The 17,441-nt window shown below is 34.7% G+C and overlaps 1 protein-coding gene across 7 annotated transcripts in view; it reads left to right on the plus strand.

Moving 5' to 3' along the window:
- The window catches only part of WASHC3 (WASH complex subunit 3), a 122,334-nt gene that overhangs the window by 24,447 nt on the left and 80,446 nt on the right, over positions 1-17,441 (plus strand). For all 7 annotated transcript variants that reach the window (XR_006381434.1, XR_006381432.1, XR_006381433.1 and 4 more), the window contains exon 6: positions 11,362-11,426. Coding sequence is in view for 4 of the 7 variants with exons in the window: in XM_044229344.1 (XP_044085279.1) it covers positions 11,362-11,426 (65 nt within the window). In the remaining 3 variants the exon portion in view is untranslated. The remainder of the gene's footprint in view (positions 1-11,361; positions 11,427-17,441) is intronic.

Raw genomic sequence — 17,441 nt, forward strand, 5'->3', positions numbered from 1 at the left:
CATATATAAAATGAGATCTGAAGTTCCTTCTAGGTTTATGATCTATATTAATTGATCCCCCAAATTTGGATCTCATTATAATGAACAATCCTGGAACACCTGCTGGCATTTTCTGATATTTTTTTCCTTTTTAAGCAAGTTTTACACAAGATTTTTCAGTAGTAGTGTTGTGTTCCAAATGTGTCAGACAATTGATTTTTTTTTAAACTTCTTTTTCCCAATTTATTTATTTTCAGAAAAACAGTATTCAATATTTTTTCACCACACCCAGTGCTCCATGCAAGCCGTGCCCTCTATAATATCCACCACCTGGTACCCCAACCTCCCACCCCCCCGCCACTTCAAACCCCTCAGATTGTTTTTCAGAGTCCATAGTCTCTCATGGTTCACCTCCCCTTCCAATTTACCCAAAAGCACATACCCTCCCCAATGTCCATAACCCTACCCCCTTCTCCCAATCCCCCTCCCCCCAGCAACCCACAATTTGTTTCCTGAGATTAGGAAGACAATTGATTCTGATTTAACATTTGTTGTCATAATAGTGCAGCACAAGCCTTTCCTAAATTACATACTGCTTTTATAACTTAACTGGAATTGTGTACATAGATCACTTTTCCAATAGTTTTCCCCTTTTTACTGGCAGACCTTGGTGAATCCTTTGCCAGTAATAAACTCTGCATTGGGAAAGTCGACTTCTACATTAAGCTAATGACTTGTATTTTTTGAAACTGTATTTGCCAAAACAGTCTCTTCGGACACTTGGACTTTTTTAAAGCTCTATTTTCTTTGGCGGGCTTAAAATGTGAATTGAATAATCTCCTTGGTTTTGGTGGTTCTGATGCATCTGTTGCCAGCAGTGGATGTTGGCTTGTGGAAATGTGACTTCCATTACCTAAGGATGAAGAATCTCCGACTGATTATTAAAGATGTTCTTCAGGAAGTTACGCACCTTAGACCTGAAAAATAATCAAGAGTACAAGTAGAGTATTCTTTAGATTAGGTATAGTTTTTGTAAAAGTAGTTAAGGACTTTAAAACCTTGTTTGGGCTATGACCCTAGTGTGACTTCCCATGTTTGGAGAGTTCCAGGGTAGGTTCCTCATCATTGATCAACAGTGTAGTCAAAAGCAGGAGCTGCTGGTTCATATGTAGTTAGAATTATGGAAGATACTGGTACAGATTTAGTTTAACTACATGATATTTCTTTTTTCATTGTTTTTTGACTCCATATTATAATATTAACATGTGGGTAGTTTGCTTTATAATACCTAAAGTTTACTGTTCAGTATCAAGGTCAGTATTTTTTTTAATACATATTGGTCCAGGGTGTCGTGGAAAACTTCCTGTGGTGTTTTAACTCCACATTGTGCATTGAAGATAAAAGCTGCATGTATAATGATCGATTTCCAGACATGTGAATGTGGATAAAGATGGATAAAGAAAAGATACAAGTGAACTTTTGCCCATTTAATTAATTGCATTATTTAGCCAACTTCGCCAGTTCAAAAGGCAAATATTCTGTCTTTCCCATCAACTAAATGGTCAGCCAGACTAAACTAACTATAACTAAAAGAAAAAAAAAGCAAAGCTTAGCAGAATAATAACTTTGAATTGAGGTAAATGGAACTCAAGAGACCATAGTTATCCTCCTTCAACTATATTCATTCTTACATCAAATGCAAAAAGGATTGGGTAGAGATTTCTCCAAAGGCAGAAAACTATGTCAGTTAGCCACCAGTTGTATTATCTGTGCTTTTCCATAGCCTGAGTATCTGGAAAACCTAGAAATTGGTAACTTTGTTGTATTTGTCGCCCAAGGGGGAGAAAAATTACTTATTCTCTGCTAAAGTCAGTAAACTTAGCCTCTAAGGAAACCATGTCTGAAAAATTATCATGCCAATTTTACTGGAAAGTGTTTCACTTTTCCAAGAAGATTGTAGATTTTTGTTAAAATATCCAATTTTTTTTCAAAGATTTCAAAATCACTTAGGATTTTTTAATATTTTGGCTCCCTTTTGAACCTTCCCCAAGTTGCCTGGAAAGTTAGGGGGTTCAGAGCCCCTGTATTAATTTTAAACGATGTATTTGCCCTTTTGTTTATTTGCTCTTTTACTTATATATGTTTGTTAGGGAACAGTAAACAATAATATTGCTAAGTTCAGGTTTTAAATTTCTTGCTTTCCCTGATATATTTGTTTTCTTGATTTCTCATTTTCCTTAGAGTACCAAAGGAAAAAAATGTAGTGGGCAAGTGCTGCTAAGTTAGGTAGTTGTCAGTATCCATTTGGTAATATTCTATGCACCTACTTTATCTATTCCCCATATATTCTTTGCTAATACCGCTTTGCCATAAATATATAGCTTAGAATATTTTATTGCTGATACCACATATTTTTCATTATAGTTTTCTTTTTTATTTTACTTATTTTTTTATTATGTTCAGTTAGCCAGCATAGAGCATATCATAAATTTTTGTGGTAGTGTTCAATGATTCATTACTTGTATATAACACCCAGTGCTCATTCCCACACATGACTTCCTTAATACCCATCATGTGGTTACGCCATCCCCCACTCCTCTCCCTTCTGTAACCTGAGTTCATTTCTCAGAGTCCAGAGTCTAGTTTTCTTTATGTCAGTCATTTGCTAAGAAGATGTTGATTTGGGTAGTTTGTTTCCAGAAACAAGTTGTTTAACCATACCTATTTCTATTTATGGTATTTATAGTCTCTGGAAAAGTACATTTTGAACTGTGAGTTATAGTACCATTTAGAATCCTCAATCATATCTAAAGAATAGTCACATACCAACAAGCTGGTATACACAGAAGTCAGTCTCAGAGTTACAGAAGGATATCTGGGTGCTGTAGACTTGAATTTTTTGTTTTTTTAGTAATACATCAGATAATTAAAAATTAAAAATAATTTAAAAGGAGTAAATGGAATATAAGATACTTGAGAATACAAATAACCTTTTACAAATAACTGATAAGGTAATAATTTTGGATGATATATTTTTCAAATCAGTTTTTCCTAAGTATAAAAGTATGTATAAGAAGAATATATTTCTTTAGAAATTTACTCACCATGCCATATTTTCTTATCTTTGGTTTCATAACTAAAATAATTTACATAGGATGGCCTCTCTGAAACAACCCTTTTAAGCCAAAACATTTACTTCTTTATTTCAGTTTATTTTCTGGAGTACCAATAAAATTTACTTCATCTGCCTTAAATTCACTGTAATACCATGCCTCTGTATGCCTCTCCCCACAAAAGAAAGAAAAAGGAGTTAAGCAAACACAGAGGAGGGAACGTTTGGAGGATAAGCTTAAGGTAGTTTTAAATTTCATAGGAATCTCCCTTAAATGATATATAAAATGGAACCAACAAAAACAGGAGCATTTAGCAGAATAATATTTTTAACTTTAGATTTCATATCTTTCATTCTAACTCATTTAAACAACTCTGTAACTCTTTAGTAGAAGTTGTGACAAAAAGAATAGTACTTTACTATTAAGTTTCTTAGGGAAGCTTTTGGAGATACATACTAACAATGATAATTTTTATACCTGCTGAAATGTGTGGTATAGTTCTTTTACTCTTTTTTAAAATGTTTCAAAGATTTTATTTATTTGACAGACAGAGACACAGCAAGAGAGGGAACACAAGCAGGGTGAGTGAGAGAGGGAGAAGCAGACTTCCAGCTGATGCCCGGGCTTGATCCCAGGATCCTGGGATCCTCCCCTGAGCCAAACGCAGATGCTTAATGACTGAGCCACCCAGGCACCCCCCCCCCATCTATAATTTTTTAGTCACCCAACTCTGATTTCTCAGCGCCCTTTTATCTTCTTTGCTACTAACCACTCTGCAAGAAATAAGAGACCTCACAAAAAAGTTTTCCAAAGTTGTGAGGAGAAAATAATAGTGGTATAAATTAAGTAGTTATGTACTCAGATTTACTCTTTTCAGAAATATTGTGATTCTCACCTTAACTGTAAATTTGTCTAAGGTTATGGTTTACCTATGGGAAAAAAAGTAAAAGACCAGAGAAGCAAATGAACTATAATAAGGAAGTGGACTTATCTCAAGTGGCAGAGAAAGAAGAATCTTAGTAGTTTTAGAGACCATCAACATAAGCACCATATTTGACAAGGATTTGAGAGCATAAACATTCTCAATGGGGTAGACAGTCCTGGTGTGGAAGATATTTTCTGTTGAATGGATTGTAGTGATGTAAGACACAGTATTTCATTTATAAGTTAATTTTTTGCTAAGGATTGTTTTACAGTTTAGAAGAAAAAGCTAACTATGTTTTAAAAGGAAGTAGATTTCAAAATACTAAATTTTATTGAGAAATATCAATGAAAATTATTTCCCTACTTGAATATATTTACACCTTAATACTGCAATTTTAAAAAATATCTCCAGATTTATGTACATCTTACCATAGTTTTTCATAATATTAAGAAACCATCCCAACTTTTCTTCTTGGTTTCCTAGCCCAACTTTACAAATGACTTTTATTCAGTTAGTTGGTTAGATCATGTGCAGATGACACACGGCTGTCAGATTCAGGGCCATTCTTTGTAGTTCTGTAGCCACGTGGAATGACTAATACTGGTATCTCTCTTTTTTGGTGGGGCGGTATCTATCTTTCAGTGGGTACCTATGGCTTGCTAAGGGCATTGAATAAGACTCATGACACCAGTTCAAACACATTATCACTATTGGAAAATTAGCTCAAAAGTAACTTTTGTGGTTTCAATCAGTAGAATCATCTTTATAATTACTAAGAACTTTATTCTTTATAGCTTTTATTGCCATATTTGGAGATACTTCTTTAATTCTCCTCGAATAGGTACATATAGTAATACATTTTCAAAAACTGAACAGAAAGCCCTCTGAACTTATTACACTTTTAATTTTGGTAGTGAATTCCAAAATAATTTGTAATAGAAATTGTTTTTAAGTTTTTATTCCTGGAAAGTAGAAATATAGTTAAATTTGGGAAATTTTAATGAATACATATTTCAAAGAGCAAATATCCTTTGAGTGAAAATGTGGTATAGCAAAGCTGTAATTTAGCTGAAGTATTCATAATGGTGGTGTAGCATTAATTAGCCTATCAAAGCAAGTCTTTACATTTTAGGTATTATTTGTACATTATAATGAAGGGGAAAAAATGGACCCTCCACAGCACCAAATTACTCTTAAATCAACAAATATTTGAATAGCTACAAAATGCAGAGAAAACACACAATGCACCATGACCATTACACCTAAGATTTATCATGTTGCAAGAATATCCAGAGGAAAGATCAATCACATGGGGAAATTGATGTGGCTCTAGTTTGAACTGACTCGTAACAATAGATCCTTCACCTTTTGAAATAATTTCTTTAAAGGTTTTTATTGACAGACATTTAAGTTAACTTTAGTTCCCATTCCTAAAAGGAATATGGGGTATTGGCTAATGTATTTATTTTTATGAATGTACTTTACCAGTTTCCTGAGGTCCCTAGTCATGACCAATGTCATTTTGTCCATTTTACAGTGATTTGTTCCTGCATCTTTAAAGATATCTGATGGGCACTCAGTGAAAGACTGTAAAACTTAGGTTTTAAGATAATCATTGAAAAAGGAAGAATTTACTGTTTGCTCCAAGTATACCACATAGCAGTAGTCAAGATATGTGAACCTCTTTTTTTTTTCCCCTGCATATTTAACTTCAAATCAGTGACCCTTCATGGCAACAGTATTGGAGTTAATATCAGAGTCTAGCGTTTTCTAAATCTATATAAGTCATTAGGAATAAAGCTTCCCTTTTTTTAGATAGCCATATTCATTTTACAGTGATTAAGAGACTTATTTAAATTAATTTTGTTCCGCATCATGGAAAAGTTCCAGAAAGAGATTGTTAAGCATGTGTTTGCTTTTGTAGTAGGATTTGCTCTGTAAACATACAGTATCTATTATATAGAATATTTCCCCTGAAGATTTTATTCTAATCATAGCACTCTATTTAATATATTTCATAAAAGGCAGTATAGATATTTTTAGGATAGCACTGTTGACAATCAGAAAGCAAAGAAATGGTTGAGTCCATTTCACTAAGTTAAAAGTTAGGTAAACAGCCTGATTGGAGGACTGGTGGCCTTTTTTCCAACCTATGGCATCTCCTCACCTCCTACTCATTCCCTCTCTTTGCAAGTAAAAAAAGTACTCTTCACCTGTCAACTCAATATATTTTTTTTTCAATTGTTGCCCTAAGTAAGGGGAAAAAACTTAATATTTTGCATCTTTCGTAACTCAGTTGTTGTGATTCAAGCTATAAACTGAGAGGAGAAACTAAAGTATGAGGAGCGTTTTTTGTTACTTTAGAAAAGTCCTTTATCTCTATTAGATTGAGTAAGGGTGTTTTTTTTTCCCCCCCTTTCTAATCTAAAACTTCAGGAAAGAATTCAGGAAAATAATTCAGTAGCTTGTCCTCCATTTACATAATAAATGCAAATACTGGCAGCCTTCAGTTTTTGTGATACAAGAAACTAGTAACTGTTAGTGTTGCCATCATAATTTCATTAGTGTGGCTTCTTTACACACTCTCTCCAGTGACGCAAATACAGACGTGATTTTTTGGAACATCAAACTTATGGCTGCCTTCTTTCTTCTTCATTACTTATGTTGGACAAACTACCATTATCACTTGCCAAGAATAATCCCACAGTTCAGTAGACTTCAGTTTTGAGTTCTCTTATGTCCAACTTAGACCACCAGTAGCTTTTTCTCTTGGAAATCGGAAACTGGACACTTCTTTTTGATGTTTAACAAACCTGACTCTGTTCCTTAACCCCTAAGGAAGAATATATCAAAACAACAAATTTTCTAAGCAACATCACTGGAATCATAGCAGCAAATCCCTTTGGAATCCATCCTTTGGAACACAGGCCAAATTATTTTTGTATCAAGCTTTATGAGATTTGTATTAGGATGGTGATAATATTAAAGTCTCTGTTCAGGGAAGATAAGTTATTTGTATTTCCTTTTATCTGTATCTATATACAGAAATGACTTAAAAATCACCAAATTTTGGTAATATCTGTATTCTTGTGTTGTAAATAGCTTCAAGAAACTAAGAGTAAAATATGGAGCTTGCATATTTAGGTTTCTTGTATTCTTATAACCAAGCCATGAAACTCGTGTTAAAATAGGGAGTTTAATTCTACCAAATTCCCTTTCCCCATTACTCCCTACCCACTGCTTCCCTTCACTCCCACCTCATACACACTTTCTTTGCTATATTTTAGGAAATGTTTTTTTCAACTTCATTTCTCCTCCCTTCTGTTTTCTCGGCATTGTAAGTTATTAGTATGACCTTTCCAATGAAATCCTGCAGATTATGCTAAAGTATAATAAATAAATCACATAGTTGAGTTTGTAGAAAGACCTTATACCATCAGACCATAGTTAACAGAAACTGAGAGGTCTTTTTAAAGAAGTAGAACATAAAACTATGCTCTTTTTCACATCTCTTCTTGCACTTCAGTGTTTTTTATGAAATGTTCTACAGTCCTAACTTTTTTTGTTATACTAAATAGTTAAGTAATGGCTAAGTTTTAATTATCAAGTAAAATTCCCAACCTTATCTTTCAAGTGTCAGCTTTCTCTTCTACCATTAAAATTAAATGCATTTTATTATGAAGTAATCATTAAGTACATTTTGTACTTAAGAGGAAAATCTTTTTCTCAAGTCTTAGTTACAGGAAATATATTTTAAAGTGGTACAAGTTTTAAGTTCATGCTTTTTGGTTCCAAATATAAGTGTCTGTTCATATTGGATGCCCCTAAGCAAGTAACAGCCTTTTTTTTTTTTAATCCTTAAACTTCATAAGCTGACAAAAGTTTTTATCTTCCACCTTTTCTGTCTTCCAAACCTACCATATTTCACTTTTTAGAATTTCTTGGAAGTTTACACCATGAAACAGTATTGTTTTCAGAAGTATGGCTTTGAAGAGAATTTTATAGTGGTGCTATTTATTTTCATCTAACATTTAGGATGCATTTAAGTGTACATTACTTTGAGTCTTTTTTATTTTGAGGGAGAGAGAGAGACAGCACATCTAACATTTAGGATGCCTGTAAGTGTCCATCTTTCTAAATTGAATATCACACAGTGGCTAATGACATTGAAGACCTGAAGGGAAGAGTATGCAGCACCAGTGGAGCAGTGATTGAGCTTTTTCCCTTCTGCCACATGGGATGAAGAGATATGACAGAGAGGGTCCCAACCATGTATATAGACTTTTAAAGTACAGTGATTCCACTTTTGAAAGTGATGTATTGCAGGTTTTCAAATTTAACACATATTAGTGGTTTCCTCATCTTTTGGAATGATATGAAGAGCAGGAATTGGCAGACTTGATTGCATCTTCTTCCCGTAGAGCTTTACAAGTGAGCTTTCAGTAACTGTTTATCATCAAATCAGTCATCTTTTCAAGTAAATGTGTATTTATTTCTGACATGTCCTTTTCTTATTGTTTTGATGTTCTTATCCTGAATTTTGAGATTCACATGTTCTCAATGTTTTTGTGACTTGTAAACTACTAGCATTGTCATTACTTAGTGTTTATATTGGGGTAGACAAGATGTATAATACAATCCCAGGAGAATTCTTGAATTTTATTTGACCTTTGTGTCCAAATGGAATTGGACCATTTGTTATGAAAAGAACATTAACATAGCTATACTTGAGAATGGAAAGCTCTGAAATCTTTATTTGGAAAGACATTTACTCATCTTGTTAAGTACTTATTGTACATCCCAGCCAAGGTTTTAATCGTTTTGAGTTATCAACTTTTTTTTTTTTTTTTTGGAGGTATAAGAAAAGTGTGAATGTGATATCTGACTTGTTTACAGCAGAATTAGTAATGGATAGGCTCAAATGATTAAATGATTTAATTTGGGCTTGTATGATATTAGATAGCACTGATTCCATTAAGTCAGTTAAAATGTGTACCTTATTAGATTATTTAAGCACTCCATACATACTAATATAAAAGCAAAAGAAGAGCTATTTTTTTTTTTACTTTTTTTTTTTTAAATTAACATATAATGTATTATTAGCCCCAGGGGTACAGGTCTGTGAATCGCCAGGTTTACCCACATCACAGCACTCACCATAGCACATACCCTCCCCAATGTCCATAACCCAACCTCCCTCTTCCTAGCCCCCTCCCCCCAGCAACCCTCAGTTTGTTTTGTGAGATTAACAGTCTCTTATGGTTTGTCTCCCTCCTGATCCCATCTTGTTTCATTTATTTTTTTCCTATCCCTGAACCTTCCATGTTGCTTCTCCACTTCCTCATATCAGGGGATCATATGATAGTTGTCTTTCTCCGATTGACTTATTTTGCTAAGCATAATACCCTCTAGTTCCATCCACGTTGTCGCAAATGGCAAGATTTCATTTCTTTTGATGGCTGCATAGTATTCCATTGTATATATATACCACATCAGAAGAGCTATTTTAAATATGAGCCATCTAAAAGGTCTTGTTTTAGCAGGTATGTGGAGAGGCTATAAAGGAGGCTTTTTATTTTAGTTTCTATTCATTTAATTTTTTTGTTTTATTGAGAAATAATTGAAATACATCACTGTATAAGTTTAAGGCATACAGCATGATGATTTGATTTACCTATATTGTAAAATGATTACAATAGGTTTCATTAACATCCATCATCTCATAAAGATATAGTGAGAAGAGGGGCGCCTGGGTGGCTCAGTGGGTTAAGCCACTGCCTTCGGCTCAGGTCATGATCCCAGGGTCCTGGGATCGAGTCCTGCATCGGGCTCTCTGCTTAGCAGGGAGCCTGCTTCCCTCTCTCTCTCTCTGCCTGCCTCTCTGTCTACTGGTGGTCTCTGTCTGTCAAATAAACAAATAAAATCTTTTAAAAAAAAAAAAAAGATATAGTGAGAAGAAAAGAAAAAAATTCCCCTTGTGATGAGAATTCTTAGGATCTACTCTCTAAACAAGTTTCCTATATATCATACAGCAGTGTTAGCTGTAGTCATTATGTTGTACATTACATCCCTATTACTTGTTTATCTTTTAACTGGAAGTTTCTCCTTTTGACCACCTTCTATACAGTTCTCTCTCCTTACCCCCATGCACCCCTATCCCTGCCTCTGTTTACCACAAATCTGGTCTCTTTTTCTATGAGTTTGGTGGTTTGCTTTTGTTTTGGGACCCCATGTAGAATGAAATCATAAAGTATTTGTCTTTATGTGTTTAGCATAATGCCGTCAAGGTCCGTCCATGTTGTCATAAATAGTTAAGATTGTCTCTTTTTTATGGCTGAATAATATTCCATTGTGTGTATATATACCACAACTTCTTCCTCCATTCATCCATTAATGGACACTTAGGTTGTTTCCATGTTTTGACTATTACAAACAATGCTGCTACAAAAATGGACCTACAGATATCTTCTTGAGTTAGTATATTCATTTCTTTTGAATATATTAACCAGCACTGGAATTGCTGGATCATATGGTAGTTCTGTTTTAATTTTTTGAGCAATCCTCATACTGTTTTCCGTAGTGGCTTTACCAGTTTACAATCCCACCAACAGTGCACAAGGTTCCCTTGCTCACATCCATGCCAGCATCTGTTAGCTCTATCTTTTTAATGATGGCCATTTTAATAGGCATGAGGTGATATCTCATTGTTTATAATTTGCATTTCTCTATTAACTAGGGATGTTGAGCATCTTTTTGTGTACCTATTAGCCATTCATATATCTTTGAAAAATGCCTATTTAGGTCCTTTGCCCATTTTTAAATTGTATAATTTAAGTGTTTTGCTATCGAGTTGCCTGAGTTTGTCAATATTTTTTCCCATTCCATATTTGTTTTCACTTTGTCAGTGGTTTCTTTTGCTGAACAGAAGCTTTTTAGTTTGATATAGTCTCACTTATTTTGTATTTTGTTACTTGTGCCTTAGGTGTAATTTTCGTAAGATAATTATCAAATCCCATATCAAAGAGCTTTTTTCCTATGTTTTCTTCTAGGAGTTTCATGGTTTCAGGTTTTACATTTATGCCTGTAATCCATTTTGAGTTAATTTTTGTAAGCAGTGTAAGTTAGGGATCAGGTTTCCTTCTTTTACATGTGACTAGCCAATTTCCCAGCATCATTAATTGAAGAAACTTTATTTTCTCCATCTTTGCCTCCCTTGTCAAACATTAGTTTGCTAACTATGTTTGGGGTTATAACTGGGATCTCAATTCTCCTTCATTGTTCTATTTATCTGTTTTTATGAAGAAGGCATTTTTAATCATTGATTATCTTATGTCCTTTGCTTAGGGTGTTCCAGTGATGGCAATAAGAAACAAAATGATATCAGAAGGACTAGACCCAGATCTTCTTGAGTAAGTAATTCTTCTAATATTATGCCAAGATGTTAAATTTATCAGTTATAATAAAAATACTCCAAGCTCTATTTTTTTCTACTAGACAGTGTTTTATGGTTGAGGAAACCACTTTCATAAATAGTGTCTCTGCTAATATTACAAAAATGAAAAATCCATCCTATGTTCCTAAAACCAGCCATTGCACATTGTAGAAGCATTTTCAATAGATTGTTGATGAATCTATACATCTAGAAGAGATGGAATTTGATGACAGTTTAGCTGCACACAGTAGTGTCCACAAGAAGTTTTTGTTTTCTTTCATGCCACCTTTTTCTTTTCTTTTTTATTCTATTCTTTTCTATTCTCTTTCCCTCCCTCCCTTCCTCTTGTTCTCTCTCTTTTTTTTCTTCATTTCCTTTCTTTCTTTCATTCCTTTTGTTTTATTCTCTTTCTTTCATTCATTTTTTAAGACCTTAGTGTATAAGAAATTTACTCTACCATAATCTAAGTTGAACCAGATTGAGAAATTAAAAGGATAAAGCCACTCTAGGTCCACATTAATAATTATTATGAAACTAGATATCTGTTTGTGTGAATTTTATAAAAAAAATTTTTTTTTGAGAAATGCTGACAAATCGTGGCTCAGAAATTTGACAATAATTTATTCCATCCAAGCAAGCCTGGCTACATAGCTCATTCTGGATAAAATATATCTTAATGGATTATTCAGAGCTAGTCTGTTTTTCAAGTATCTAGATACATGTAAAGAGTCCAGTTTGGGGCTTTAGTTCATCCTGATATATTTAGTTATGTTATCCAGACATTCGTACTATACTAGCAATATACTTTGAAATTTTTCTTGGCTTTCAGCCCTTCAAGAAAATGTGTGCATTTTGGAGGTGAAACACCATAAAACGATCTTTTTCTCATATTTTATCTTTTAAAAACAATATTTAGGAATTTTTTAAAAGTCTGTAAGGACAGATTTCAAACATGTATCTACATTTAGCATATATCCAGGTAGCAAACAGTTTAAGTACAGGGACACATATTGGTAATTTGAACTCAGGCATCTCCAGGATATTTGGCGTTTGTTCTGGAAATTGTTTCTGACACACACACACTTTAAAAACAGATGGATCATGACATATATTTTAATGTGAATTGAACATATGGGTCCAATCCATTTTGGTATTCATTGGAATATATGTCATAAATATATTTAACACTGACCATGACCTCTTTTTTGCTTCTGGAAATACACAGTAGACCTTCTATAATAACAGAGAGCTAAAATGACCTTTAAAATGATGATTTTTCTCTCTAGAGAAAATGTAATGGAAAACTAACAGTCCAGTAAGCATCAGCATATGTTGGATATCCAATCTCTTTACCCCCTACTGGCTTCATTTCATCCTCTGCCTAGACTAAACCTACTTCATAATCTTTTACTTAAGTCAGCTACCCACACCACAAACTTGAAAATCATCCTTGATTGTATTTGCTTCCCTGTCCCTTACTTGTCAGTCACTATGATTTTTTTCGTTTTTCATATATGTGACAGCTGACCGCAGGACTCCATGCCCATTGCTATTTAGTTCAAGCCCTCATCATTTCTTACCTAAATTATTATAATAGCTCATAATTGGTTTCCTTACTCTCTTTCAGTCTGTCTGTCACTAAAGTTTTGGTAGATCTATTCATACTTCATTCTTGTTTCAGAACTGTCTGTGACTCTCAGTTGCCTTTGACACATATTCTAACATCTTAGAATTGCATATAGATCATCAAGATCCAGACTCTTTTTCATTTCTTGCACTCTTCCATACATTACTGTCTCCTGCAGCTGTAGCAGACTACTTGCAGTTCTCTCAATATATCATTTACCTATTCCCTTTTGGTGTCTTTGAATTTTTTTCTCTCCTTGGAACTCCCTTCCCCTGCTCTTATTGGCCTGACTAATTTCATATACATCAAGACTTCATTTAGGTCACCATGGGGGGATGTCCATGGATGACTTCCAAGGGGGAGAACCCCTAGTATCCCCAGTACTTCCTCGATATATCTCATTTAACAAGTTTGAGAACCCATCATTGTCTGTAAATGTTAAGAAACATTCATTTGCAAGGTGGTGCCAAGTTTTGGGGTAGAATTCCAGTAACAGTTAACCTTGTCTTACAGAAAAACTGCTCCTCAACCACAGCCTGGAGCCTGAATTCTGACCCATTACCTCATAAGTACATGCCATCGGTCACAAGGGTTGGAGTGGGGGTGACTCACTATTATCTATCACCACGACTACTAGAAAACCAGTTTCAGCATTTAGCTAGATACGACAAGTGAAATCAGCCGCCTCTTTAAAGAGGAATTGTGGATTTTGGGAATCATGTTTACATAAAACTAAGGAACCTCACTTTGGAAGAAAAGGCTGAGATGATGAAAGAGAAAATGATGTGCCATCTGAGGGAAGGGTATACTTTTATTTAGAATTTTAGCCAAGAACTGGCAGTAAGACAGACTTGTACAACTGTTAGAGGAAATAGTCTAGATCTGTCTGCATGGAGCAAAAAGCAAAACTAAAACTAAAATTAATATAAAAATAAAGACTAGTCACAAATACATTCTTTGATTGACTTGTGTATTTAAAATTTGGAAGCTAAGAGACAAAATTTTAAACTAATACAGTTTATACCTGGCTGTTTTCCTAGAAAAATGACTATCATTGAATTTTAGAAAGTCTATGAAACTGAAGAAAAGACCTGATAGTTACCAAATAAAATTTGTTACTAAATGATTATTTAATTATTTTTAAAAGTCCCAAGTTTTTGAAAATAACAGTAGTACTTATATAACCAAGAGTTATTCCTGTTTAGCTTGTAAAAATTAGTTTCCAATGCCAGTGAAATAAAGACATGTAGAAAGAGTATCTTTGTCATCATCATACTTTAAAGAGTTTAAGGGAAAACAAAATGGAAATCTTTGATCTGTTCTAGTTTTATATCCAGAACTATAGAATAGATAAATTCTTTTAATCAATGCCTAATTTTTTTAACAGGAAAATAAGTTTCTCCCTTATCCTGTTTTGTTTTTTTTTGTTGTTGTATACTTTTATGTCCCAGAACTATAGTTACTACTATTACCTAGTAATTACTACTTTTACTATTCTAGGATATATAGGCTAGCAGATTCTCTTTTATTCATTCTGTATTCTAGTCAGCCTGAGCTATTAATTGCTCACCATACTGCTTTAGAATGTCTTAGTTTTTTTTTTAATTTAATTTAATTTTTTTGTGTGTTCCAAAATTCATTGTTTATGCACCTCACCCAGTGCTCCGTGCAGTACGTGTCCTCCATAATACCCACCACCAGGCTCAACGAATCCCCCACCCCTTTACCCTCCAAAACCCTCAGTTCGTTTCTCAGAGTCCACAGTCTCTCATAGTTTGTCTCCCCCTCCGATTTCCCCCAACTCACTTCTTCTTCTTCTCTCCCTATCCCGGTATCCTCTGTGTTATTCTTTATGATCACAAGTAAGTGAAACCACATGATAATTGACTCTCTCTGCTTGACTTATTTCACTCAGCATAATCTCCTCCAGTTCCATCCATGTTGACACAAAAGTTGGGTATTCATCCTTTCTGATGGAGGCATAATACTCCACTGTATATATGGACCACATCTTCTTTATCCATTTGTCTGTTGAAGGGCATCGGCTCTTTCCACAGTTTGGAAAGCAGCAACATTGCTGCTATGAACATTGGGATACAGATGGCCCTTCTTTTCACTACATCTGTATCTTTGGGGTAAATACCCAGTAGTGCAATTGCAGGGTGATAGGTTAACTCTAGTTTTAAGGAAGACTCTTAAGAAATCTCTCCACACTGTTTTCCAAATTGGCTGCATCAACTTGCATTCTCCCCAACAGTGTAAGAGGGTTCCCCTTTCTGCACATGTCCTCTCCAACACATGTTGTTTGCTGTCTTGTTGGTTTTGGACATTCTTACTACTGTAAGGTGGTATCTCAGTGTGGTTTTGATTTGATTCTCCATGATGGCTAATGATGATGAACATTTTTTCTTGTGTCTGTTAGCCATTTGTATGTCTTCTTTTGGAGAAGTGTTTGTTCATGTCTTCTGCCCATTTTTTGACGTGATTATCTGTTTTGTGTTCAATGTAAGGAGTTTTTTATAGATCTTGGATATCAGCCCTTTGTAGTGTCATTTGAAAATATCTTCTCCCATTCTGTGGGTTACCTCTTTGTTTTGTTGACTGTTTCCTTCACTGTGCAGAAACTTTTGATCTTGATGAAGTCCTAAAAGTTCATTTTAGCTTTTGTTTCCTTTGCCTTAGGGGACATGTCTTGAAAGAAATTGCTGTGGCCAGTGTCGAAGAGGTTACTGCCTATGTTCTCCTCTATGATTTTGATAGATTACTGCCTCACGTTGAGGTCTTTTATCCATTTTGAGTTTATCTTTGTGTATAGTGTAAGAGAATGATCGAGTTTCATTCTTCTATACATAGCTGTCCAATTTCCCCAGCACCATTTATTAAAGAGACTGTCTTTTTTCCACTGTATATTTTTCCCTGCTTTGTCAAAGATTATTTGACCATAAAGTTGAGGGTCCATATCTGGGCTCTTTACTCTGTTCCACTGGTCTATGTGTCTGTTTTTGTGCCAGTACCATGCTGTCTTTGTGATCACAGCTTTGTAGTAAAGCTTGGAATCAGGCAATGTGATATCCCCAGTTTTGTTTTTCTTTTTCAACATTTCCTTAACAATTTGGGTTCCACACAAATTTTAGGAATGTTTGTTCCAGCTCGTTGAAAAATACTGGTGGAATTTTGATCAGGATGGCATTGAAAGTATAGATTGCTCTAGGCCGTATAGACATTTTAACAATGTTTATCCTTCCAATCCATGAACATGGAATGCTCTTCCATCTTTTATGTCTTCTTTGATTTCTTTCATGAGTGTTCTATAGTTCCTCAAGTACAGATCCTTTACCTCTTTGGTTAGGTTTATTCCCAGGTATCTTATGGTTCTTAGTGCTATAATAAATGGAATCGATCCTCTAATTTCCCTTTTTGTATTTTCATTGTTAGTGTATAAGAAAGCAACTGATTTCTGTACATTGATTTTATATCCTGCCACATTACTGAAGTGCTGTATGAGTTTTACTACTTTGGGAGTGGAGTCTTTTGGGTTTTCCATATAGAGTATCATGTCATCTGCGAAGAGATAGTGTTTGACTGCTTCATTGCAAATTTGAATACCTTTTATTTCTTTTTGTTGTCTGATTACGTTGCTAGGACTTCTAGAACAACAGTGGTGAGAGTGGACATCCTTGTCGTGTTCCTCATCTCAAAGGGAAGGCTGTCAGCTTTTTCCCATTGAGGATGATAATCGCTGTGGGTTTTTCATAGGTAAATTTTATGAAGTTGAGGAATGTTCCCTCTATCCCTATACTTTGAAGCGTTTTAGTCAGGAACGGATGCTGTATCTTGTCAAATGCTATTTCTGCATCAATTGAGAGGACCATGTCGCTCTTCTCTCTTCTCTTATTGATTTGTTCTATCACATTGATTGATTTGCAAATGTTGAACCACCCTTGCATACCATGGATGAACCCCACCTGGTCATGGTGGACAATATTTTTGATGTACTGTTGGCTCCTGTTAGCTAGGATCTTGTTGAGAATCTTAACATCCATATTCATCAGGGATATTGGTCTGAAGTTCTCCTTTTTGGTGGGGTCTTTGCCTGGTTTGGGGATCTGGGTAATGCTGGCTTCATAAAACGAGTCTGGCAGTTTTCCTTCTGTTTCTATTTTTTGAAACAGCTTCAGGATAATAGGTATTATTTCTTCTTTGAATGTTGGGTAAAATACTCCAGGGAATCGTCAGCTTTTGTTTTTTAAGAGTATTTGATCATTTCTTCAATCTCATTACTAGGTATTGGTCTACTCAGGTTGTCAATTTCTTCCTGATTGAGTTTTGGAAGTTTATAGGTTTCCAGGAGTGCATCCATTTCAT

This window comes from Neovison vison, chromosome 12 (assembly GCF_020171115.1).
Source record: "Neovison vison isolate M4711 chromosome 12, ASM_NN_V1, whole genome shotgun sequence".
NCBI lineage: Eukaryota > Metazoa > Chordata > Mammalia > Carnivora > Mustelidae > Neogale > Neogale vison.